The sequence below is a fragment of the Coloeus monedula genome (genome assembly GCF_965178545.1).
Source record: "Coloeus monedula genome assembly, chromosome: 2".
In the NCBI taxonomy this organism is placed as follows: domain Eukaryota; kingdom Metazoa; phylum Chordata; class Aves; order Passeriformes; family Corvidae; genus Coloeus; species Coloeus monedula.
In genome coordinates, this window is record NC_138782.1 from 65,477,120 (window position 1) to 65,503,769 (window position 26,650).

At 36.2% G+C, this 26,650-nt stretch overlaps 1 protein-coding gene across 1 annotated transcript in view; it reads left to right on the plus strand.

Moving 5' to 3' along the window:
* The window catches only part of PTPRK (protein tyrosine phosphatase receptor type K), a gene marked incomplete at its 5' end in the record, with an annotated part of 386,602 nt that overhangs the window by 154,400 nt on the left and 205,552 nt on the right, over positions 1-26,650 (plus strand). The window contains 2 exons of the mRNA XM_082277108.1: positions 19,843-19,924; positions 21,751-21,866. Coding sequence (XP_082133234.1) covers positions 19,843-19,924; positions 21,751-21,866 — 198 coding nt within the window. The remainder of the gene's footprint in view (positions 1-19,842; positions 19,925-21,750; positions 21,867-26,650) is intronic.

Below are 26,650 nucleotides of genomic sequence, written 5' to 3' on the forward strand. Positions count from 1 at the left end.
TTTATGAATAAATGTAAAGTTGGTCAAAGTGTGAAGAGCAATTTTAGAGTTATATTTAATTTCGGAACTCACATTTTGACAGTGAAAATGATGGTTTGGGTCAACTAAAAAGTACAAGAATTTTGGAGCTTCTGCTTTGGAGAGTACATAATAGGATACCTTGTATAAACTTTTGGCATTCTTACAGAGGCAAGAGAGACCAATACTATCGGTGGTCAAATGGTACAAGTCAGATTAGTTTAGTGTACTTTTTTGGCTTTAAGACATTTAGAGGAAAGGTAAAATTGTCTACTCTCAACCTATTCAACTTTCATAAACTTTTGAAGTTCTAATCGAAAGGGTCCTTCAGACATGAAATGCTATCTGTGTTGCTAAGTGTCATCTTCATTTCCTGATGTTTGTCTTTAGTACATTAAAGAAGATGTCTTCTTGAGGGCTATAGCTTTTGGTCTTCCATTTTAACCATCTTTGATCCTGAAAGGGCAAACAATAAAATGGAAGTTCCTATTATTTAGTGTCCTGTAAGTCATCATTTCCAAGAAGGAAAAAAATATATAATTATAATCATCTTTCTCACTGTCCTCTTGTTGACAGCATTTTCTCGCTAAGGAAACATACATCTCATCAGCTAGGAGATAGAAATCACTAAACTGCTGCTTAAAAGGGCACATGGCATTAAAGAATTTTTAGAGCTTGGGATCTCTCCTCCTAATAATCAGAAACTTCTGGATAAAAAGTTTCCTTTTCTGTATGGGTAGAATCAGATTCTGATGCTTTCCTCTGCTTTCTCTGACTGGCATTCACAAATTGTATGTGTATGTGAAGAAGCATATAGATATATAGCCTATTTTTCAAAGGATGTGGAAAAGCAAAGAAATAAAACTATCTAAGTTCCTAGTGTGGACCTTGAATCTACTGCCTAGAAGATGTTCAAGAGAAGACAGAACTACCCATCTGAGGCATGTACAACAAAAAGATAAGAGGCAACAGTTACAAGTCTCTGACTTGATGCAGGGGAAAAATGAGTATTTAAGCACCACTGTTATTATTCAGGCCAACATTTGTATATTTAGCTTTATTAATTTCCCTGTCTGCGCTTTGGACACCATCCTGACTCTATGGATGGAGTACATCACTGGTATGTATTTCATAAGCACTTGTCCTGTGAAATCAAGAGCCAACTCTTGACATGTGGGCAAAACCAGCTACTCTTAGTTGCAGAGGAAGGACTTGGAGCTTTCAAAGAAAAAGGAATTAATGCATTCCTCACTGGCATGATGGACTGAAATATAGTCAGGCAAGGAGCAAAATAATGAAGGCTAAACCTCTCTCTATGTACAGAATGAAAAATTTGAAAAAGATGTGCAAAGCACTTGCTGACTCCTAAAAAGCAGAAGTTTACAATAAATGTGTGAAATGATCACCATATGAGGTTGCATAGTATAAGCTGTGTGTGATCTTCATGGGTGGGCTGAAAACATAACTGCTAGGCTGTGCTCTACGCAGTCATTGACATATGATGGCTCTTTGATTTGTATAAAATATATTTCTATTTTATTGATTCATAGCAAGCACATTGTTATAGAAGCAAGCAGCTTATTTACAAAGGCAAAATATGTAATGTAAATGACAGTGAATCAAAAGAGCGTTTCAGAAATGTGAGCAGTGTGATATGCCTGTAAAATAAACACTTGTTTGTTTGTTTTCAGTATGTGCTGAAGCATATGCATTGAACCTTCTTAGGTAAGGAGAAATAATTCTAGGTAAGTGGTACTCCAGACAGGTTATTAACTACTCTTTAAAGAAAACAGCAAGAGAAAAACCAGAAACTGAACGGACTTCAGTCACTTAACTGATAATGTTATTATACATTATATACTTTTGTGTATTTATAGCCCCGTAAAAAGTAGATCACTTACAAGTAAATGTTCCCAGGTAAAATAATTGCTCTCTTAGATGCAGGCATTTCAAATTCATTTATGATAAAAATATTCTTTGTTTTCAAGAATAATTATGGACTTTTGGTAAGGCTCCATGGTCCATGAATACAATAAGTTCCACGTTTCCTAGCACCGATCATGTACATTCTCTATATCTGGGGGCAAAGCAGCAGACCTGCTCCTTTCACAAGTCTTGCCCCACCTATCAGCAGCAGTGTACGAGGCTACATTTTCAAACCTTAGCTTGCAAACTGCTTCCTGTCCTGCTGAGACAGTCAGATTTCAGACCTCTCTTAAGAAGCATTATCATATTTGTTGGATATAAGCGTGAAAAACAGATGCAAAATCAGAACAGGTAGAAAAGTCCTGTATGTACAAAACTGTGTAGTTCCAGAAGGTAGGACTAGGAAACAAACCAGTGGTGGTTGCAGATCTACCCAGGACATGGGCAAAGGATCCTAAGATTTGACTGTAAATGGAGCCGCTCAATAAGTGACTGTGGAACACTGAGGATGAAAGGGAGAACGTGGCCATTTTTCTGTCATGTCAACAGGTGACACACAACAGGCAGAGTAAGGGAAGGATAAAACCTGATTTCAAATCCTTTGAGACTTTGCTGTAGTTGGACAAGATTTTTATGCTTAGCAAGAGGCTTCTATTAACTGCACAGAGAAATGGCTTGCCTGCTGTTCAGAAATACTGTGTGAACACGGCTTTTTGTTTCACATATGTTTTATTTTGTCTTTCAGAAGTTAATTTAGTGCTTTGTTCTTAGAGAAGTATGTAACTGCTGGATTTGCTGAAGTCAGTTATTGAAGTGGTCAAATTTGCCCAGTAAACACTGAAGACTTTTTGTTTCTGTGGAGTATTTAGCCACATGTGTCTTTGAAAAGTGGCTTTCAGGTAAATTGGTCTTGCTGGTTGGATCAAAGCAAGCATATGCTTCACTGGCAGGGACAACCACAAAATGAGTTGAGTTAAAAGACTTTCCCCCCTCTCAGGGAGAAAATAGCATAGAGGAGTTAAGAAGCAAGATTTCAGGCTTCTTTTTTTAGCTAAGATGCTTAACTTTTAAACACAGGTTCCTGCATGAGTGAATTAAAAGGACATCAACAGGTATTTTCAGATAAGCATGTGAATAAAGAGTGGTTGGACTTGATGACCTTAAGGTCTTTTCAATCCTAAATAATTCCATGATTCTATTAATTTATTTTTGCTTTAAGTAATTAAAATTTCTGTTCCAGACTTGAGCTGCCAGCTGTGGGACATTGTCAACTTCTGGCTTTATTTTTACTATACTACTTCACAAATGAAGATATTGTTTATGTAGGAAGCTTTCAGGTGTCTGTTTGAAAAGTATATTAATACCCTTGAATAAAAGTCTCATGGGTTTGCATGAATGAAGTGGAGCACTTTAAATGAAAAGAATCAAATTACTATCCTTGAAACTCATTTCAGAGGATAGCAAAAGATACTTTATCCTTTGCAGAAAGGTCAAGAAACAGTGAGAGAGGAGATGGTCAGGGAGATTGGAGGGGGAAAAAATAAGGAAATGATGGTTTGGGAAGTAATTTTTTTTGAAAAAAAAAAAAATTGTACATCTCTCTTTATGTGTACTCTGACTTGATGAATTGAGCAAACTTACAAATAAAGACATTATCTTGCATACAGTGGTTGGTTTCCTTTTGTTAATGGAATGTCTTTTCATGAAGTGACTTCCTACTACTGGTTTTGGCTACTAATCTATGAAAAAAAATGCCACTCTTTGGTTTGTCAGTGAAAAACATTTTGACTTGACCTGATTTTATTGTCAAATCTATTAATTAATGGCCTAGATGGGGAGGTTGGGGTTGGTTTGGGGATTTTTTTCCACTTTAGTCTTACTGATCAAAAAAGCAGCTAAGTCAAAAGAGACGATAAATTAAGTATGGTATGAATTCAGTATAAAAAAATGTTCATTTTTAAGTCTGTTAGATTTTATTTAAATTTCAAAGGAAATTTTTGTCGTTACTTTCATGTAGTTTAGTTTAGGTATAAAAATACTTGTATTGGCCTGTGAAGGTAGCCCTTGTTATAAACAGGGCTGTTAAAATGGTGTTTTTCCCAACTTTTACATGGAAAGAAAAGTTTGTGTATGAAGTATGGCAAGTGCTTGTCTAGCTACTCCTGTGTGACACCTAAGTAACAGTCTTCCTCACATGCAAATATTGGAATACAGACTTCACTGGTTAGTTTTCAGAGAGGACATGAAATTTTCTATAGGTACAGTATTCCATTCCTTATTTTCCCTTTCCTCAGGCTACGTGCACTAAGAAACTTAATTTCAGCCAACTGCTGTGAGCCTAATTTCACAGTGCATCAATTTTAGGAACTGCAGTGACAATTTTTATTTAACCTCTTTTTTCTTTTCGTCAGTAAAAACATTGCTGGAAAATGGAAAAATGTAAAACCTACCAAACTCAAACCCCGATTTTTTTTTTTCTGTCTTATCCTTTGATTAGTTCCGTCACTGTTCACTTGGTAGAAGAAGAGTTTGAAAGTACATAAGAATTGAACATCTGAGACAACATAGTAAATATTTACTGTTTTTGATGTATGGATGTGTAAGTGCATGGAGGAAGTACCTCAAAGAGCATCTTCAGAATGAATGAGCTGGGGTTTTGTGTGGTAGTTAATGTAATGGTTTCTGTTAGAGCTCTGTAAGCTGGTAAAAGCATGAGGTGCTGTAGTGACTTAATCACACAGAGGCGCAAGGGTCTGCTGAGGATAACTGCATGGAAATAAGCATGCTGTGTCATTCCCTTCAATGGTACTTCTGGCTTTCCCCCCTTGGAAATTAAAATGTTTGATAATTAAAAAGTAGTTGGTTTTGTATTTCATACGTATTTCTACTTCAGTTAAGGACTATTCTACTATTGCAGACTTGTGGTGAGGATATGTTTGGTTATTTCTTTCAAAATTATCTAAAATAGCCTTTTAACCTATGTTCAGCTTATCTATTTTTGTATTTGTTTAACTCATAATGGTAGCAGGATGGTATTTGAGGCATAGTGAGAGATGCTGCTGAATGTCTGGGCTTTTTACTTCGTAGAATTGTGCTTTAAAGCTCTGGAACTTAATGACTTTTTTCCTTGTTATTAACTATGTACCTCAGTCTTCTGGCACTCATCAAAAATTTACTTTGGATACAAGATATAAAGTTTTTTCTAAGTTGAAATCAGACATGTCTAAATATTTAAACTATAAATAAACCAGCTTGAATATTACATACCATCTGTTCCTGTTTCCCTATACTCAAAGTTAATTGTTATGATAATAGAATACTTTCTTTTCTCCTCTGGACCTTCATATAGTGTGTGGATGAAGTTTCTACAACAAACAGAAGTTTTTATTGAAGCCCTCTTACAGTGTCTTGAAATCTTTTATGCTTCTAGAGAGAGTGGCAATAAAACAGTAAGGGGAAAAAACCCCTGTGTGCAAATGCATGCATATGTGAATACCCTGACGTGTCCATAAAAAATTGCTTTGCTCACAATGAAAGCGTTTTGTCCTCATAAGTCCATCCTGGATGTAAGACTCGAGGCATTCAACACTTTATGGTGAAATAATATAAGATGAAGAGGAAGGAGGAAAAGAAATCATGACTGTTAGTAAGGGATTGTTCTCCATATATCTCAGACACAAGATGAATAGTACCTGAGTTCCCTAGATATTCTGACATCCACTGAATTTATTGTTCTACAAATACCTTGAATTTTTTCACATCCAGAGACCTGTTTACAGCGCAGAGATGGATCACACAGGTTTTTTTCTTTAGTTTGTATTGTCCTTATTCATCACTTATTTTTGTCAGGGCTGTGATGTTTGACTTTGGTTTTGTGCACAGGATTGACTAAGTTTATGCCAAGGATAGCCGGATATGCCAAAGGACAAAATGACTATTACTCAATTTGTCGTATTTGCCATTATTAAACAGTAATCACTGTAAGGGGGGGGAATAGAAATGCTTTGAATAGCCCTGTCCTGTCACTGCTTACCTTGATTGAAATGAAAGTCCGCTTTGCCAAGGTACGCTGTTTATTTCCCATTCCGATTACAGAGGAGAAGCCATCCGCTGCAATATCAGTCATTGTTGCTATCAGTAAATGCTGGTAAATTAAAGGTGATCTTTGAATATTTTGTAGTATTTTGATGTGTTAGTTAATGAAACATTTTCTCTTTACTGCCTGTAAAGGAGCTAGCCATAAAAGTTACAGAATCATATTTATGGTTCTCTAAGCAAGGTGTGCAAAAGTAATTTTAGCAAATGTTATGAAATAAATTTAAAAGGATAGGTTTTGTGTGGTGTTTGTTTTAAAATAATTAAATCTGGGTAAAGTTTCTGTGTTCAAATGTCAGGAGTTGAGGTGTAAAGTAAACATGGGCATGGAGTTAAAGTTACTGTTCAGGTTTGCAGTTTCAGCTTGCTTTTCAGAAGTAATAGTCTTGCTGCTTTAGCTGACACACAACTGACTGAACCTCTCTGGGGCATTACACCACCATGAGACAAGATCTAATCACACCAGTTTTCTTAAATCTTGCAAGTGCTTCTTATTTAATATTGTATAAATATTTGGTTACTCTTCGTATTATTTATGTGTCCTTCACCAAAGTATAACTTACCTGACTGAGCAATTAAATACAGAATATAATGATTGTCATTTCAGGCCAGGATAGCTGACGAGAAAGTGCAGTGCAGGAGACAGCATATTTTTTATGTGTCTGTGTATGTTCTCGTATCCAGTTTCCAATAACAGAAACTTTATCAACTTCCTGCGATTGGCACATCTCAAGCTCTGGTTATTGACAGGATGGGGATTGCCTGAACGCGGCCGACACACTCCACTGAGAGACTATAATTGTTGGTGCTGTATGAACACTTTGGGGAGATTAGATCTGTTTGAAACTCTGGAATCCAAAGAGCTAGGTGTTGTAACTGGAAAGCCTTGAAACTTCAGGCTGAGGTTGGGCTGACATGGTTGGCATATCTGGCTTGAAACTGCAAGGAGAGAGGGTCTGAAATGCATGGCTGAGGTACTTGGAAGCAAAGCAAAATCCTGTTTATCAAATTGTTTTTACATATTTCTCTGTCATGTTAAGTTTTGCCTTCACAGACATATGGTCTGTTCATATCAAGCAAGAGTAGAATTTGCCTTTCTTATATACAGTGTGAAGTCTGTGTGTGTATGTGAGAGCACAATTTATATCTGTGTATGGAATGGAAACAGGCAGAATAACTTAGAAAGGTACTATCAGCTGAGAAACTGTTAGAGAAGCAGCAGCAATAGAAAGTACAGCACTCCAATTTCCAAACTGATAAGAGACAGATTATTGGAATAAAATCTGAAGAATGTGAACAATACAAATAACTCATGAAATCTGTGACTATTTTATTTCCAAAATTCTTTAGGCACTGGCTCTTGTATTACTAGATGTTTTGGAAGTGAGGTAAAATCTAGGGCTATCTGTAGCGTGATCTAGGAACATTATGTATGTGTTTTCTCCTCCCTATTTGGTGATGGCCATTTTCATGACAGCAGTGGGCACCAACAGACATGCCCATGACCCCGGATGTGCCAAAGTGATCAGCTGGAGTTTGGAATTGGTGCCAACTGAATATTACTTTGGTCTCTTTGTTGTCTTGTGATGACTTGGTGTTTGTGTTTCCAGTCTCATTGTTTCATTTATTTTATTTGTGCACTGTCCTTTCACTCAGCTGGCTTAGATGGAAAAAGTTTGCTTACCTCACTGGAAGTTTCCCTACTATTTTAGCTTTGTATTTCAAAAGTAATAGAAATTAATTTTAATTTATAACTATTTTAGTGTTCAAGGGTGTCAGCAATGAGGAAGCAGAGAATGAGACTTAGGCTTAGTGTAAAGTTCCTGTGAAGTCCCAGTGCTTACAGGAACAAGAGAAGCCTCAGATGACATCTAAATAGAAGACCTAAAAGAAAATTGTGCTATGGAAGCCAAGTGCACTCAATTTTTGGAGAGAGGACAGTAAGACAACATGTCAGGCAAGGATGGAGATGAATCTTAGCTTTATTGAGGGATATATTTTGATGGTGGTACTTTTGTTTTGAAAGATGAACCAAGGAAATGGCGTAGTGAAATTATTTTTTTGGAGATGCCAGCATGGAAAAGAGAGACAGAGAATTAAGGAAGATGGAGCTGTAGCTGCAGGAAGCCTTGTTTTCACATTGCAAATTGAGTGTATTCTCTTGGGAAGGAGCAAGGGGAACAAGATAGGCAAGGTGGCAAATGAGGGAGAGTCTGGAACACACAAAGCTGTCAAGAAATGCCTGATAGAAGGGAATGTTGTGTTGAGGAAAGGAAAAATGAGGAGAAATGAAGTTTGCATACAGAGAATGTTGCATGTTAATTTTCCCCTGAAATTATTTTTATTTTCTAAGAAGGGTGTTGCAAAGTCTGACATTGAACAAAAGCATTGAAAGTTGTTTTAGGATCTCCATGTTTGTTTTGGTAGAGTGTTGTACAAGTTACCTTCAAGTTAAGGGACTATTTCTTTTACAGAGTTAAGACAAGAGCTTATTCAGTGTTGTATGTCAGGTGCAGGTATCACACATTGCAATCAGTACCATGAATTCAAAGCTGCCAGGAGATGTGGGAAGGAGGACCTAAAAGTTACATGGAAAAGAGCTGGGTCTGTTTTAAGCAAAGGAAAGCGGAGAGGAATCTGGTAACTCCATGTGGATCAGTTGGATTTATAAGAATATCGGAAAATGTTGCTAACTAAAAATGGCATCAAGAGTCTGACAGTTTATCAGCAATCTTTGGATAAACATAGTTCATATTTGCTGAGACTCAGTGCACTGTTCATTGTGTGTAATCAATACCTTGTCCAAACGCAAAGTGTGTATTGTCACATGTAAACACATTCATGCATGCATCTCTATATCAATTACTAAATGCAGAAATATTTTAATATGCTATAATTGGATAGCTTGTTCTCCTCTAGTATCTCTAGTATCTCCTCTAGAAGTTGTGTATATATATAACCAGATGTTAAAAATATATATAGTTGAACCTTGTGCTACATTTAGGCTTGAAATTTTATTTAAAAGATTTTTGAGAATTGATATCCAGAAGAAGTAGTATAAACAGATCAAGGCCTGTAGTTTTTAACACAGAAATGGATTTGGAATAATTTTTGTGGCTCAAAGAACTGTGAAAATAAATATTAGTGCACATGCATTTAAAATGTGAACATAAAGTAAATGCATATTCTATGGTGAACTTTGCTAATTTAAATCTACATGGATTTTCCATTAGGAAACAATAGAGAAACTGACAGATACTGGCACTGCCTTCAGTATTTATTGTGGTGGAGCAATATACTCTTGGCTTTTGCCCATATTCATCTGTGGTTGTTAAAGCTGCGTTTTAATGTTGGGAATTTCTTGTGGCCTGTGGTGTTTTGCAAACCTTTGTGAACTGAACATGATGATAATCGCCTGTGACTACAGAAGCCTGAATCTGGTGAAGAGAGAAATCATCATTCCAATCGCAAACCCTAATTTGCTCCCACTTAAGAATTGCCTATGTCATCTCTTATAAAATGTCATGTAAGTGAAAAGCACTGTGTTGAACATAATGTGGAGTGCTGTGATACAGATATCAACTGGATCCACTGGTGGGATAATGCCCCTGCCCCCTCACTGGAAAAAAAGGGCAGTTTAAATATAGGTTTTGACTTTCCTTTAATAGCCAGTGGCACAATCTTTAATAACTTACAATGGCTTACAATAATGAACAATGAACCTTGAGAACAGAGATTGTAAAATGTGTTTGTCTTGGGCTTGAAGTTTATCTTAACCTATCTGCAGGTTACTAGTAAGGATGTCCTTCTCTCTTATCTGCTCATCATCGATAAAAATTGTCATTTTATGAGGTGAAAGGTTAGTACTCATTATGCAATCTTTTTCTGCCATTTAATAATCCATTTGTTCGAAAATTATTTTATAGGCACGCTAAAAATATGTTTCAAATTAAAAGAAGCTGTGGTAAGTTTGCTCTGCTCATTATAAAACCTAAGCTGCTTCAAGAACAGTAATTGCTTGGTGTTTCACAGCTATTTTTCTGAACAATTTAAAAAAACCAAGTTGGTGCATTATCCTGAAGAAGTTCAAAGGATGTGATTATGAATGGTTCTTGGTTATTTCTGTCTTTCAGGAGACAATATTCATTTGGAATTATTTTTGCCTTCCTTTTTCTGTGGAGAAAAATGATACATTTATGTGCAGTACCAGAGACCAGGAACATTACTGATTTTGGTAGGCAAAATTGCTGAAATAACTTATGTGGTACACCTATAGAAGAAACAAAAAAGGTCTGCTCAGTATTAATCTTCAGCACTTAAAAAATGAAAATGGATTGTTTTGAGAACAGAGAGACCCTTTTCTCTTGAATTTAGGATTCATCATTCCTTTGTTTGGTTTTTCAGTTTAGCTTGTTTGTTTAAAGGCTAGTCAAAGTGTCAGATGTGTTTGCAGATTGATAATAGAGGGAAGGTGGAAAGGAAAACAACTAATAGGACTTTAGTGGATATATTAAAGTTAAGGGTTTTAAGGGGGGCAGAGGACGTTCTTTGCCCCCAAGTCTCTGTCTTGTTAATTTTTATCTTTGTGTGGTGTGCTTGACTTGACTTGTCAGTAACTTGTCCTCTGTTCTGATCCCGTTTCATTTGTTGAGCTCCTTCAGAACTCTTTCATACTTCTCCCTGCAAACTGAGAATATAAGCTGAATAGTGCTAGCCTTCTACTCCAAATAAATGGAAGAAACTACAAAGATTCTGTATTTAATTCTTTTACTGTTAATGATACAATGCCTGAAAGCTCTAAAAATATTCCAGAAAAATATACCTTGAGAATCCCTTCTGAGTTAACATATTGGTCATGGCCTGTGGTGGGGTAATCTAGATCTGGTATCATTCCTGACTGATGTTTATCTACTTAATATCACAGACAGATTCCACAGCTATTACTTTTGCTGCTTCATCATCTTTACTACCTATTTCTGATGTAGAAGTACCCTGAAAAATAGATATTTCACCGTGACAATCTGAAATGCAAGTTTCTGCTTTAAGTATGAAATTAGGGAATTAATCTGACTTGTCTGATTTCATTAAGCAAGGCATGTGATATTATGTGTAACCAAGTAGTAGTGACAGTTTAAATGGTTTCAATGTTACTGGTCTAATGCTTTCAGAAGTAGGAAGATAATTTTCAGAAAGACTTCTTGAAATTGCATCTTAGTATCTGGAGGCATGGCATATCTGGTGTGTTTAGGGACCTTTTCAAGGACTTTCTCTTTGTAGCTCACTGGGTGGTCTAACTGAAGGCAAAATCACCAAAACCTGGTCCTGAGTGTACACCCTAGACATGACATGTAAAAGAATGTCAGTTAATATACTTTGAAAGATTCGGTTAGTACTTTTTGTTTGTTTGGGTTTTTTGGGGTGTTTCTGGTTTTGTGCTTGGTTTTTGTGTTTTGCTCTTTTTTTGTTTTACTTTACAAAATTAAATTTTAAGAGTGAAAAACTGTGGATACCATTGTGTATCTATGGAGGTGTATTCTGATTCTCTTTTTAAAGTGAATCAGTTTATGGAGACAGAAGCAAAACTTTAAGCTCTTTCTTCTTTAATTTAATTTTTAATGCATCATGTTCTTGAGGACCACCTGGTTCTTTTGCTTTTTCAATCACAAATGTGAATTTGATAGGCTTTGCTGTCACTTTACCAGCCATGAGAAATTAATGTCTTTCAGTTGTAGCAGGAAAAGAAAAAGGGAGTTGAACCAGTTACTAGGTGTGGCTTGGGGTTGTTCTTCTATCCTAACCCTATGTGGAAATTTTGCTGTTTACACTAAAGTAAGGGTGTAGCCTGTCAAACTGATTTGTTCAAAGCTACTGTTGAGCAATGAATTAATGGTTAACAAAGTTTAGCTTGCATTCCATTTCTTCACTGAGACAAAAGCCATTTTATACTTGATTTCTTTGCTGTAACGTGCTTCTGGAGCATTTGCTTGTGTTGCCTTTTCCATGCAATTGTTTCACCTGTAAATTAAGGCCCTATGATTATCTTTGATAAATATATGGATTTGCTGGGTCTGTAGTTACTGCTGATAAACTGTCATCACCAAAAAGGCAGTAATAACTGCCCTCTTAAACTTCTGGTTCATTAAACCAAAACACAGAAAAGCTTTGAGATGAAAAAAAAGAAAAAGAAGGAAAAATATGAAAAAAGCATACAAGATAAATTAGGAGTTACTGTGAGTCTGCTCCATAGTCCAGGGCAGTACGATCATTTAGGCTTGGATTCTCACATGGAAATACGGGAATTAGCACAATAGATTTTGGGCTTTGGGTTATAAAAAACCTTGCTTATTCAGATATCAGCATTTGACAATGATGTATCTGTGAGCTCACCCTACAAGTGCAGATGTAGGGCAAGGCTGCTGGAAGTACACTGCATTGTCCATTGAATGTGTCTGTGCTTCTCTGTGGCTATGGATAGCATTTTTCATGGCTAAAAATGATTGCTGGAGAACCTTTTATTGATGAATGATATTATATATATATATAATATTATGTATATTATATTATTTTATACTATAAAATATTTTATATTTTTACTAGGTTGTTAGTGGAAGTGGATAGCAAACCTTTCCAGGTGACTTAAACAAATAGTGCTTCCATCATCCCACAAATGATTCATAGGCAGGAATCATCACAAAACAGGCAGGTGTTAGGTGGTAGCCAGCATTCTGGCGGGATACATCTAGTAAATATTAGTAGTTGTGAAATGCATACATGAAAATTTTCAATTAACGCTTTCTAAAGTGAAAAGGATTATATTTAATCCAACCCATAGTGAGTGTCTGGAAGATAGTGAGAAGTGAACTGAAGCCCTTCTGTTTAATATAAGTGAAATAAAACTATTTTGTGGGACAACAGTTTCAGAAAATCAGAATGGTCAAAGCTGAAAGGCACCTTTGTGGGTTTTCTGGTCCTGTTCAAAATTTTTCCACATGATAGGGAATTCCCAAAGGTCTTTGAAAGTCAAAAAGGACCTACCTCTGTTCCAGATTTGGAGAAGTGGCATTATGCCAGGCTTTGTTTTGTATTGCTGCATTTTCAGGTAGCTACCCATGTTCAAAAGGACTGCTTCTGTGCCACTGGGAAGAGTTTCCTTAATATTTTAGTCTATCACAAAAACAAACAAAGCATAGAGTATTTCATATGGATTCTTAACTTTAACTGCTACTCTCCCAATTTTAGCCTTCCAATATCATGATTTACAGTGCTACCAAAGGTTTGTTGCCCATGGTTAAAAGTCACACCTTTGTATGTGGTGTTACTGTTATTTTTAAATCTCAATCATTTAAGAGATTTCACCTTTAAACAAATGTTTTGGTTTATTGAAGATCTGGTGTTTATAGGCTATGTAAGGATATTTTTTCTTCAAGTTCTTCAGTCTGTTAAGAGCAGGGTGGGTTTTTATAAAACTAAGTGTTCCCGCATGACAAACTACTACTGCTCCAAAGCCAGAGCAGCTGTAACTCATCCGTGTGTGGTGCTCCATCCAGACAGTTTCTAGGCAGAAGTCTAGAAACATTTGGCATAAGCAACTTAAGAGAAGTAAACAAAGATAAGTGCTGAGATGTAGAGATGTGGGGTTTTTTTTCTGATGTTCCTTATAACACAGTTGCTTCCAGGGTCAGTGGGTCTAATTTCTAGCTTTTCCTGCCATTGTGTGACTGTCATATATGTCCTTTCAGAGGCTTGTTGTGCTTCATATTGTGTTTTGGTGGAACACGTATCTTGTTTGTGGAGGTAAAATATTGTTATTAACTGTCCTCATGTCTGAATTGTTTAGCTCACCAAAACCTCACCTACAGTTCTTGCTTTCATGTGAAGAGATGATTTTATATTTGTGTCGTGGATTTGGTTTTTGTTTGTTTTGATTTTTTTCCCCAAAAAAACCCTCCTACTGAGTAGGTTGCTAGGTCACTTTCCACTAATAAATTGACTAAAAGATCACCCTTTATTACCCTTTGTAGGCATGTTTTTTGTGTGTGATTCTTCACCAGAGAGCACGAACTGAGATGAATCTTGGAGTACAGATTTCCCTATGCCAAGTGAAGCTTAAATATAATGTTAGGGATGAGAGGAAATGTGATTCCCTTGAAGTCCTTGTCGGTGACTCTGAGATGGCTGGAGAATCTGACATGACAAGCTCAGCTGGATACCAGGGAGAAGATAGCCTTAACTCCTTTGGTTTTCAATGTCAGGAGGTGTTACTGAGGATAAAAGAAGTAGTAGGATGTTAGCTGACTTGGCAGAGTTGAGATCCCAAAGTTTTCACCCAAGTGTTTGATTTGCTGTGCTGAAGTTCTCTTGGGTCATGTCAGCTGCAAAGGCTGCCTCACAGCATTACTTGAGCATTCAAATGGAATTAATTATGTTTTCATGATTTCTAGATTAGTTCAGCAAAATTGTCTGTAACTTTGGCAAGGGAAACACTTTTTATTATGTTAACAAAATTTTTATATGTTAGATAAAATTTCTTTAGCTATCCCTTTCAACTAGTTTCCATTAAGTGTTTCTTTTGTAACATGACACTGTTTTAATGTTTATATTAATTTTTAGTTTCTTGGTAATTAAAACCTTTGATTCAGTGTTTTAAGATGCCTTTAACACTGTAAAAGCATTGAATAGGGCTAAAAACTTGTCAGTGAATAGGATTTGTTACTATTTTATATATAATCTGTCTTGCTGTGCATGGCTTTTCATCTGCAGATTATTTTACTGCAAAACAAACTTTCTTCTATGTGCTGTTTAACCTTTAACAATTCTATTGCAAGTACTAAGTTTAAGTATATTTGGAATCACCCTACCGTGCTGCTACAAAACTGAAAAGTAATCAATGAAAGAGGTATGAAGGAGAAAAAAAAAAAACATTTTCGTTTTATGTTCTTATGAAAGACTAAAGTTTCGTATCTGTGAGGCTAATATAACTCACATGTGGTGAAGTTAGTATAACTTCACTGCTTCTTTTGGTTTGAATTTTGCTTTGGTTTCTTGTTTGTTTGTTTGGTTTTGTGGGTTTTTTGTAGTTTGTTTTTCAGTGGTTTTGTTTGTTTTTTTTTTTTTTGTGTTGTACTGTGGTTTTACTGTGGGTTATCACAGACATGATAACTTCTGTCTGCACACAGGTCTCTAGTACCTTTCCATGAAGCACTGGAACTCATCTATGTACAAGTCTGATTTCAGATTATCCAGCTAGTAGAAGCCCTACAATGCCAGAACAAAAATATGTTGTAGGTTGAATGCTTCATGGAAATTACAGTACCTAGGTTTTTCCTTTTAAAAACTTTTTTATATTTTCATCTCCAATCCTTCACCTCTCTCTAATTATTAGATCCTAGGAGGAAAATATTGTCAATGAAACACTACATTTCTGCTGTAACTAAACCTTTTAATGCTACTTTTATCTCACTGAGACATTGCTTTCTATATATGATGATGTGGCAGGACTGCTGCCAAAACTGGGAGATTGTGCCTCCTTCACTACCATGACTGGTCAGAACCAGTCAAGCGGAGAAAGGACAAGGAAGGTCTCCAAATTATACTGAAAATACCCTTCTTGGTAGTGGTGGTGTACTGCTTACAAGAAAACAGTTTTTACAAGACCTAGGAATAATTGTATCCTTGAAGGTAGGCTTTGGGCTACAGAGGTGTTTTCCCTCTTTCGTGAACTACATTTTGCACTTAATTGACTAGGTACGCTTTGGGAGTGCTTATTTTGATCAGTGCCTCAAATGAGCTAATGATGATGGCACCTAAGCTTTTGGATCCTGGCAAGAGTTAAAAATTCAGTGAGGCCAGTCCTTAAGAAGCACATTTCTTATATTCCTGCTAGTGCAGGCTTAGCCTTCGTGATGATTACAGGATGCATTGTTAAGGCTGTGAAGCAATATGACAGTTTGAGTATTTCTTAAGCATTAAACTTCAGTAACTAAACACCTGTAGGAGTCTCTGCTGTAATAATTACTACTTTTTCCATTGCATTCAAACACTGTGGAGTATTTAAATTGGTCAAAATATTTATTTCTGGAAGAATATTAGATGAATAGTGATTTTAGAGCTGTGATTTTGGATTTTAGAGCTGGGATGTGAAAAGGTATGTGGTATTTTACAGTGCCTAAATCAAAACAACTATTTATTTATTTATTTATTTTATATTTTGCGGCACATCATACACCTAATTTTCATTTTGGAGCCCTTTACAAGCTGACAAGTATATAGGTAAGAGTGATGTGATTGACAGAATCTAGTTAGGTTTCCAAATGTCCCTTTGCACAAACTTAGAGTGAAGCTGAGCTGCCGTTCAATGAAATACTTCCTTAGATATAGAATTGTTTCATCATGTTCATATGGGACCAGAGTGGGTGCCAAAAAACAGTGCAAGCACAGAAATTGTTAGGTAAAAGCTACATCGGAATAGCAAGGACAGTACATTATTGTGAGGTCCTGTAGAATGACTCATCAACTGTGAGTGATTGAGAAATAAAATGACAGGCAGATTTCAGTGTCGATAATGAGATATAAAATAATGCACGCTACATAAAATCTAATTTTCACACACAGAATGATGGACTCAGCTGAAGCTTGCCATTGCCACTCTGCAGCAAGATCATGAGGTTCATAAAAACATCAGCATATAGCCCTGGGATGGTCAAAAAAAGCAAATGAAGTGTTGAGAATGGTTAAAAAAGTTCAGTATAAATTAGGTAATGATGTTAGGCTGTTGAATAAATTATGACTCACCCATATTTTGATTACTGTGTGCCAGCTCTGCTCTCATTATCTTCAAAGAATATAGTGCTGTTAGAAAGAGCTTTAGAGGGAAGGATGAGCATAATCAAAGACAAGGGAATGGCTTTTATATGAGATTGGCTGAACAATCTGGGACTCTTCAAATTTGAGACAAAATTACTTTTACCTTTACATTTGGGACATATACTAGCGGTTTACAAAGTTGTGAATAATATAAAAGGCTGGCTGGGATCAATCTGTCAGTGATTTGGGTCATTACAGGAAGTCTGGTATAAACCATACAAATGGAAATGTCTCTTAGTGCTGTCAATAGTAAACCCATGGATTTTTTCAAATGACACTGCATTCACTAAAAGCTTGCATGCTCATAGGGGAGAAAATGGCCCAATATATGGACAAGAGATACATTAAGAATGGCTAAATATGTAGGAGTGCACCCAGCTCAGGGAGTTCTGGCACTGGATCTTCATTTGTATCTGAATGTAGGTACTTCATAAACCAGGATATGGAATTTTATTTGGAGAAGTAAATGGCTATTTGTGTATTGCCTTGCAACCGTGCAGAAAATTCTGGGATCAAGTCTAACTCCCTTGAGTAGCATTTGAATTACCTGAAATATTCAGCACTTCCCATTCTCATTCATGGTGTCAGTTCTGGTACAAATGAGACAGGTTAGTTGTCTCTATAGCCCTGCTCTGTGCCAGTCCAATTCATCCCCTGGAAACAGTTTCTCTTCTCTATTAAAGAAAGTGAGCATCTCTCAGAAGTGCACTATATGAGCACGCAATTAAATTGTAATAAGTGGAAGGACATTTACAGTTGCACAGACAACTAATGTTTGCTGGCTAGAGTGATAATCTGAACTATTTTTCAGCTAAAACGAAAGTGTCGAAGCCATTCTTTCTAGGACTGTGAACTGAACAGCAGTGCAGAAGAAGTGCAGGATTCACTCCCAAAGCACTGATGTCTTATTAGGATAAGCTTTCTCTGGTGAAAGCAATGGCTCAACAGTCAGTTTTTTCTCAAGTACAGTGTGTGTATTTGAGGAAAAGAACTACCTCAGGTTCTTGTCTGACTTGTCAGCATTTTGAATTGCTGTTTCTGCCTATATATGCAACTCTCCTTTTCAATTTCCCATTGTAAATGTGAACAGATGTTATCAAATTAAAGCCTGGTAATAATTTTTAAATTATTATTAAAATAATTAATTTTTTAATTAATTGCTGCACTTTTTGCTATATTGTCTATAGTTATGAATGCTTAATGATTGTATTTGTACCAATTATGAATTTTAAAAATGGCACTATATTGATGAAATCTTGGCTCTCCAATATCTGTCTTTTTAATCACTGTATTTTTCTTTTGCTTACCTTGTAAACCTTGTTCCTTATACCTTTTTATAGACTTCTCAACTTTCCATATTTCTTCATATTTTCTCTTTTGTTTTGTTGTTATTTTTCTTCTCATGGATCTCCATGTCTTTATCTTTCTATTTTCTGTGGTTTTCTCCTTTTCTCATAACTTCCTGATCCTGCTGGGTGGAGATTACTGGAACTAATCTGGCAGAGGTAGAAAATCCCAAGTAAATTAATTCCCAGCAGTGTCCCAAGAAAAGTAACTTTCTCTCCTCTGACCTCCAGTGTAGGAAGGTATCAACATACAGGAGGACACACTTATATGGGCGGAGCTTTCCTGAGAATTGGATCTAAATTATTTCCTAGTGAATTCATAACAACCCAGTTAGAAGGAGGTGCAAATTTAGTTCAAATCTCAACAATGATGCTCAAATTTCTTAACTGGACTTTAAGAAACGATGTGCTTTCAGAGTTTGTGTATGTTATAGAACTGTATTTTGTTATAAAGAAACCAGTCTGTCAGGAGGACTTGAAATACAGAGATTATTTCTGACTGAGTTGTCTTCCATACCATGCAATCATTTAAATAAAAAAGATGATAATACAAATTACTAAATAATTAAAGATACATATATTGATGTTCGTTACCGGGAGCAAGTGCTAGCTCTCTGAAGCTGCCTGAAGAGTGGGTAGACATTGTCAAACAGTACTCTGGTCAGAGAGGTCATTGGACAAGGCACGTTGTGAAAGTAGGGCTCCCAGACACTAAATTAATTTCCATCAAGCTGTTGTTGGCCAAGGCAAGAAGAAGAGGCAGAGAATGAAGTGGGTTTTGTAACTAAATTGAATTTGTGTGCAAATAAAATTAGTAGGAAAAAAAAAAAAGAAATTGGTTAGAAGTGCAGTCTTAGCAAGAATGTCTGGAAAAACTAGAAGAAGGATTGTAGTCCAGTGCTATCAAAATATACATGCCCTACAGGCATTCTCTCTCTGCAGTAAAAGCACAATTTTGGGAGCTTTGTGAACCACCACCAAACAATTCTTAGTTGTTAACTGCCCGCTAGGGGTGGGACAAGATATTGGATGTGAAGACAGTCTCTTCTTTCCCTTCATGCACAGGAATTTCCTCATTGCCTTGCAAGAATGAAGAATGAAGTTAATAAATACTGCATCAATCTCATGCTGCAGCCGTTCTTTTTGTTGCCACTTGGGAGTGCCGCACAATTTCTGTGTTTTCCTGTGCAACTGTGCTGCAGAAGGTTACAGGAGACTATATCATGACCCCTAGGAAGAATACAAATTTTGTTAAAATTGGTTGAGCACTTGTGTGCTCTGATGCCTTACCTGTCTGAAAGTAATGGCAATTTTTTCAGAATTGAATCATGTTTGCACATTTAGCTGAGATAAAGCAGTATGCAGTTAAACATGTTTTTTCTGGCGTGTTATGAGCAGCAAATCCAAAGCAAACCATGTATATGAATGGTATGGAACCACAACACGCTGAGTAATAAATATTCCATTCAGTTGTCAAACCTTGTAGGAACTTCAACTAAATGAAAAAGGCAATGTGTCTTATATCTGCACGCTTGCCACCGGGGGAATTCTGTAGAAATGAGTGTTGTAAACATTTTTTCTTTCATTTTGACAGGTAATATTTGAAGCTGAAGTCTCAGATGGAAGAAATGGCTACATTGCCATTGATGACATCCAGGTCCTGAGTTACCCTTGTGGTAAGTAATGATTAAGAGCTACATTTTTCTCTGTCTTTTCAGGACATATTTGATATTGCTGTGGACTGCTCAGTTTTCATCACTCGATCACTGATATTCTTTGTTCATTCAATAGTATTTTTGTTGCAGCTTCCAGGAAGAAATGTGATTGCAATAGTGATTTACCTGGGTGAAATCATTTTCTGCCAGAAGTAAATTATACAAGGATGAAAAAGCAGGAATTCTTCAGTGTCTTTTTAGTCATACGCAGTTGGTGTGCATAATCAAAATGGGTTTTAATGTTAATGTGTTTACTCACTGATTAAAGAAGACTGAATTGGCAGATGCTTGTAGGAGGTTTATCAGATTTTATGCCCCTTTTCTTTTTTCTCTCTATTTTTTGGTCTGAAGAGACAAAATAGATTAAAAAAAAAAAAAAAGGAAAGAAAGGGCTTTTGGCTATTGAACTACTGAGGAATTGTATTTTGTTTATTTTTTTGTGGATAGACTTCAGGCATTTATGTTTGCCTTTCCCTGCTAATCCTGGGGAATAATTGCACACATGCAAACACAAGTTGAGAGAATGAGAATATTCTACTAATAAAAAACTGTGAGGAAGAGATAGTTACTGTGCATTTCTGGCACTTGTTATCAAAATTTTTTGACAATTTGTTTCTGATCAACTCTTCTCATCTGCCCCTACACATGCGCTTTCTAAAATATGATTTCCTTCTAATGTACCACATGGCTGATAATTTAATTGCTTTCTGGAATGACCAGGATATAACAATATCCTGCTCCAACTTTGCAAAATTATGCCAAATAATAAAGTTTCAACGGCAACCTCACTTCTTTTTTTCTCATTTTACCCCAAACCTTTTAAAACCATAGCTTTTGGAGGCTACCACGCTTACAGAGAATTTGAGTGAGTTATCTTAAATATTTCAGCCAGCCCAAATATCTGATGTCTGTACTCAGCAAAGCTCTGCTTGGATTCAGAATCTGGCTTTCATATTTATTTTCTTCCTCTTCTTTGTGTTTTGTTTTGAAGTGCCAAAACAAAAGGCACTTGGTTACAGTCATCCCAGCACATTATCAGTATGTTACAGTATTCAGACAAGCTCTTTTTGTTACTGATGTTTAAACCCTGTTTGTTCCAGTTTAATGTTTTTTTCTGTGCGTCATGTTTTTTTAGTAAGCACAACAAAAGAACAGTTCAGCTACTGTTTTCTTTAGTAGTTCTTGAGAAAGGGGTGGGTGAGCTGTGTGATGTGCCCATTCCTCAAATGTGTCTGTCAGCTTTTGTAGGTCTAGTAAATCCTTCAGGTGGTTGTGCCACTGACATTTCCTACAGGCTTTGTCAGTGTGGGAAATAGATTTTTCAGTCCCTGAAATACTATATTCAACGTCACAAATGATTTTCTTTTCCAAAACAAGAGCTCTGAGTTGCATTGCAAATAACATAAACAGTATCTATTTGCTTGAGCAGAATGATGCTAATTGGGTTTTTCTCAGTATGATGGATTTCATACAGTCAAAAGTCTTTGGGATAATTCTTGTCAAGTGCTGCTGACATTTTGGCATCTGATCTCCTTCTTTTGGCTTTGATTTTAAAAAGACTTTATTATAACACACGTATAACATAAAGTTAGTAGAATCACCAGTGGAAAAGGGAAATGACTGAAAGCACTCCTCAAACACAGATGAGACAAATCATTTTCTCTCTTCTGTTTCTATTTTTTAGCCAAAGATTGTTAAAATACGGAGGTTGAGGGAGATAATAATGTTTCTGGTACCTTTACTTTTTTGTAATAACTTCTGTTTGTAATTTTTTTCCCTCTCTGCAGATAAATCTCCACATTTTTTGAGGCTGGGGGATGTAGAGGTCAATGCAGGGCAGAATGCTACCTTTCAGTGCATTGCTACAGGGAGAGATGCAGTGAATAACAAGTTATGGCTCCAGGTAAGGCTAAATCATGCAAGTCTATTTGGCTAGAGGACAAGCTACTTTCTGGAGATGAAATGTTTAAAATTCAAAGCCTTTTGTTCTTCTGCACGGAAAATATGTCACTTAAATGCAATTTTATCTCTGTTCAATCGAGAAACTTGTAATGAGTTTTGCAATATTGTAAAGCTTGGATTAAAAATTAGAACTGGCGAGGGCACTGCGGTAAGGTTGGCCCTTAAAGTCATTGTGGGCTTTCTCTCATGGTAAATCAACTCCTCTGTAACAAAATGTATTATTATTAAATGCAGATAATTGGCATTTGGGATCTAGTAAGACACAGATGTAACGCAGCTGTCAGGAATTTTGAGGATTTTTTTAGCATCTATAGTACCTGTCCAAGCAGGTGGCTGGAGGGATATGGCTGTACTTTTGTGTGTGTATCAGTTTTACTCAGCAGAGTATTTATGGAACAACATAAATAAAAGGACTACATGTCCTTTTACTCTGTCTCCATAACAGGACGAACTTTAATTTTTACCTATGCATAATTGTGAACAGTATTATGTCGTAATTTAAGAGATTACTACAACCAGAATATAAACCTTCTTACTGTGAAAGAGGACAAAAAAGAAATAAACACCACCATCTCTCCAAAACACTAAGTCTCCTCTGTATTGTTGCCATGGGGTACTTATATTTAAGACCACTGGTTAAGTAGAAGGATGACAAAGTTTCCAGTTGCTCTTAAAAAAATAAAATTTTTCCACTTAAAAAGGATTAAAAAAATCACTTAAGTGGTACACGTACAAGTTTTGTGCATTCTTTAATTTATATGTAAACTGTGAGTACCAACATTCCTTTAGAACAGTTTCTAAATATATCCTCTAAAGCTTTATTTTTTTTAATGTATATTTATATTTATTTTCAGAACTAAAAATTGTGTAATTTTTGGGAAACGTACTCTTAAATTATCTACAGACAGAACTTCAAAATACCTATTTTTTGTCACATTTTTGTTGTATTTTGAAGTGAACTATAATCAATTATTTCAGTCTGTTTGATTTTTGTTTTAATAGTGGATCTGAAAAACCTTGACTGTTGCATGTAGGCATGTGATAAGCTTGAAATTTTAAAGAGATTTTTTAAAAAGATGATTAAAAAATCTGATATGCAAAATGTATTATTAGACAAATATGCTGCAACATTAAAAAAGGAACACAAGCAGTAACTTCATTGCATTTAGTGAAAAGGTAGCACAACAGTAGGAATGATTTGTACTCCATGTCTTTGAGCAGTAATTTGTTTAAATTGAGTACACACGTAATGCATTCATTCAGAAAAAGCAGCTTGATTTTAGAGACTTGCCAAGTAAAGCACACAAAGCACAAAAAATGAAACTGGCCTGGGTTTTGCTCTATCCAAGGCAAGACAATAGTGATAGGAGCATTCCAGCAAACCTGTGAAGCGCCACTTTCAGTTGATCATGGGTCAGAAAGACCCAATACAGGGAGCCAGCTGGAAACCTTCCCTATTGCTAAATCCTTGGAGTCAGATAACTCTGACAGATTATCCTACCTAACTTTCACTCCCCTGAGAAGCCCAGCTCATGGCCAGATCAACTCAGAAAACATATGCTTTGTCCCTCCATATGCTTCATGGGTAGTTTGTTTTTTTGTGTGTGTGTATGTGGATCACAGATGTGATAATTTCTCACAGTGTGATAGATAAAGAACTTTAGAGGTTATAACTCTACTTGCTTGGGCTTGTGAAGTTCTCTGATACTCTTGAAGATACCTTGATACTTGAGCTTCTGTTCACTTTCTTGTCTTCCTGTAAACAGTACTGAATTTTCACCAGTTTAAGGGTGAATTTTTTCACTCATCATTCCAGCTCTCAATTCTGCTTGCCCAATATAAGTGTGAATTGGCAACTTTCCCTATATGGAGAATTTCCTTAGAACTCAGAGTAACTATTGTTGAGCACAGCTAAACGTGAATTTACTCCTTATCCTTAAAACCTGGCATGGATATGTATGGGCCTCATGAAACACTGGAGTGTAACTTGGAAAAGGTTCACTTTAACCTTTGACCAAACTCAAGATTAAAAAAGCCCGAATAGCCTGAAAGGAAGAACTGGCAGATCAAATCAAATGCCTAAGTAATTGTTTTTGAGAGCCTTGAGCTGAAACATTCCAGGAATGTATTTTTTTCACAACAAGAAAGGCCATTATAAAAAAAAAAAAAATTGCAAAAATGAAAAATAAGTGGATGATGGTGAGGGAAAAGGCACTTGCCAAGCACATTGTTTTAGAGAAAATAGCTTTTGGTTATGTCCTTATTGAAAGAGAAAAACTATTTCATTGAGGAGGAAAAAAAAAACCCAGCAAAAAATTTGCTATTAAAACACATTCTTTTATAAGGAAAGGTTCAAGGAACAATCTGGGACATCGGGGCTTTTTGTATCTGAAGAGATCTAAGATTTCATTTTCTTGCATTGAAGTAGTAAATATGTGCAGGTAGAGATTTTGTTGAAGACTCTATTAGTACTGTGGCTCTTGCAGTCTTCTGTTTTGAGAAGAATTTAAGTAAATTCAGCAGCACATGGAAAAAAATAGCAGCCAATCTGCTCCGCATTCAAAGTCCTGCAGTCCCATGGCTGCTTCAGCCAGGTTCGGTCTGAGCTGCCACAGTGTCAGCTTCACCCTCTTGGTCCCTCTCTGCACTGATCTGGAGCTTTTGCCGCTCTCCAGTAAGTCAGTTCAGGAAAGGGATCTGACTGGAAAAGATTTTGACTCCAGCTGGATTTTTGTTGTTGCGGGGGGTTGAAGAGGACTGTTTGTTTCATTATTGTTTTTGTTTGGGTTTTGTTGATTTGTTCATTGTTTTGTTTTTGTGGGTTTTTTTTGTAATTTGTTTGCTTGGTCTTTTGATTTTTTTTGTGTGTCTTTTTCCACAGCTTGATTCACATCTAAATTACCTATATAAATAATGCCAGCAGGTGGAAAAAGATTGAGATGTTTGATTAGAAGCAGGGAAGAGGAAAAGATTATAACCACATGATGTGAAAAGAGGATTTTGGTAGCTTGCATCCTTGTAGACCTATGTAAACTTCAATTTTGTTTTAGTTATTGGGCCCTGATCATATACTAGACATTCTATCTGCAAGTACATTTCCATGCTTATGTTTTTCCCAGTGTATATATAATTAAGTGCACATATATTTATGTGCCTAAAAATAAAAATGGATAAAAATAGGTGCGGCGTTTCAATACACTGTTTCCTGTGTGTTTACTGCTGTAATGACAGTATTTTCATCAACAATATTTTCTATAAGTGTATGTCTGTAAACTTTTCATACAAATAGGGATTAACATTGAATTGAACTTCTCCTGACTTTCACGGCTGCAGATTCTGCTTGTATGTTTGTTTGTTTCTGGATTGTATCTGGTCTCTTGTCCCCTTTGATATCCCTTTCCTCCCACCTCTGTAGTTTGCAGCCTCAATGGACCAATGCTTGAGACAGTCAAAGCTCTGTCATTGAAAGATAAGCAGTAAAGATAACAGAAGTTTTCAAAAGTTGAAGCTGCATTAATACAGAACAAATATTTGCACAGATAAAGAGATTTAACTGGTTGAACAAGATCTGAAACACACCTTTTGTGACAGTGTGAATAGTAGGTGTGGGAGCAGGGCAGAAATGTAGCTCAAATTCTTTTGTTCTTCACCTTTTCAACCTGATCTGCTATCAAATCTTTTACAGTTGTGAGCTGAAGAATTGAGCTGAAGAATTCTATTTACGACCTGCAATTAATAGCAAATTCTGAAAGGGTTGCAAAGTCCTTAGTTTTTGTTTAAAAGTTAAACAACATTGATGTTGTTTCTGAAACACATTCAGTCCTTAACAGTGCCTAATATCTTTTTTGCCTGCCATTCTCTTCCAAATGTAATGCTGGGGAGCTTTTTTTCTCAGTATTTTCTGCCTTCTCTTTAAGCTTTCTGCTGTAATAAGTCACATACCAACAGCTGTAGTTTGATCTTACTGCTCACACTGAAGCAGTTGGGTTGTGTGACAGGAGTCCCTAAACCCAAGGTGGTAGCCTAGGTTTTCCACCTGTTATGCTTTGGTATGCTCTGATTTATGAGCTTTAGGAATTAGCAGAAGTTCTTGTTGAAAAAGGCTTTCCTGGAGGAGGTGAACTTAAGTGTGTGTGTAGTCTTAAAAAAATGAATATAGTGTGTATAGATATCATAATTAATCAGTTCTTGCCCACTTACTGATTTTCTTTCTTTCTAAAGCCTATGAATTTTCTTTCCTTGAAAAGACACTTAAAGAATATGGATTTTTTTTTTTATTAAAATTTGATGCACCTTGCTGCTTTGTGCACATTGATTTTCTAAATTAGTATAAAAAGAACCCCTGTTTTATTCTATTTATTTGCCTGTGACATGCCATGCATTCCACTGGAGTTATGTCAGCAAATAAGCTTGCAAACAAGTCGCTTGTGCATGGTAATCCTATGCTCAGAATAGATACATGTTACGTATTAAATGTTTGAAAGAATAGCGCACAGAGGGCATTTCTAAAAATGAAAATGCAAGAGTCGGGGGGGTGGGCTCTGTTTCTTATTTCATTTGAAGATTTCTGTTTGCAGAAAGCTTAATTTCTTTACTAAGATAGTAGAGAAACAGAATTGACTGGGTAGATTAAATAACATTTGGGTACACCAAGACTCCAGAAAGCAGTGTATGTATTGTCCAGCATTTGTTCTGCTGATCTAATTGAGATATCAGAGCAATAGG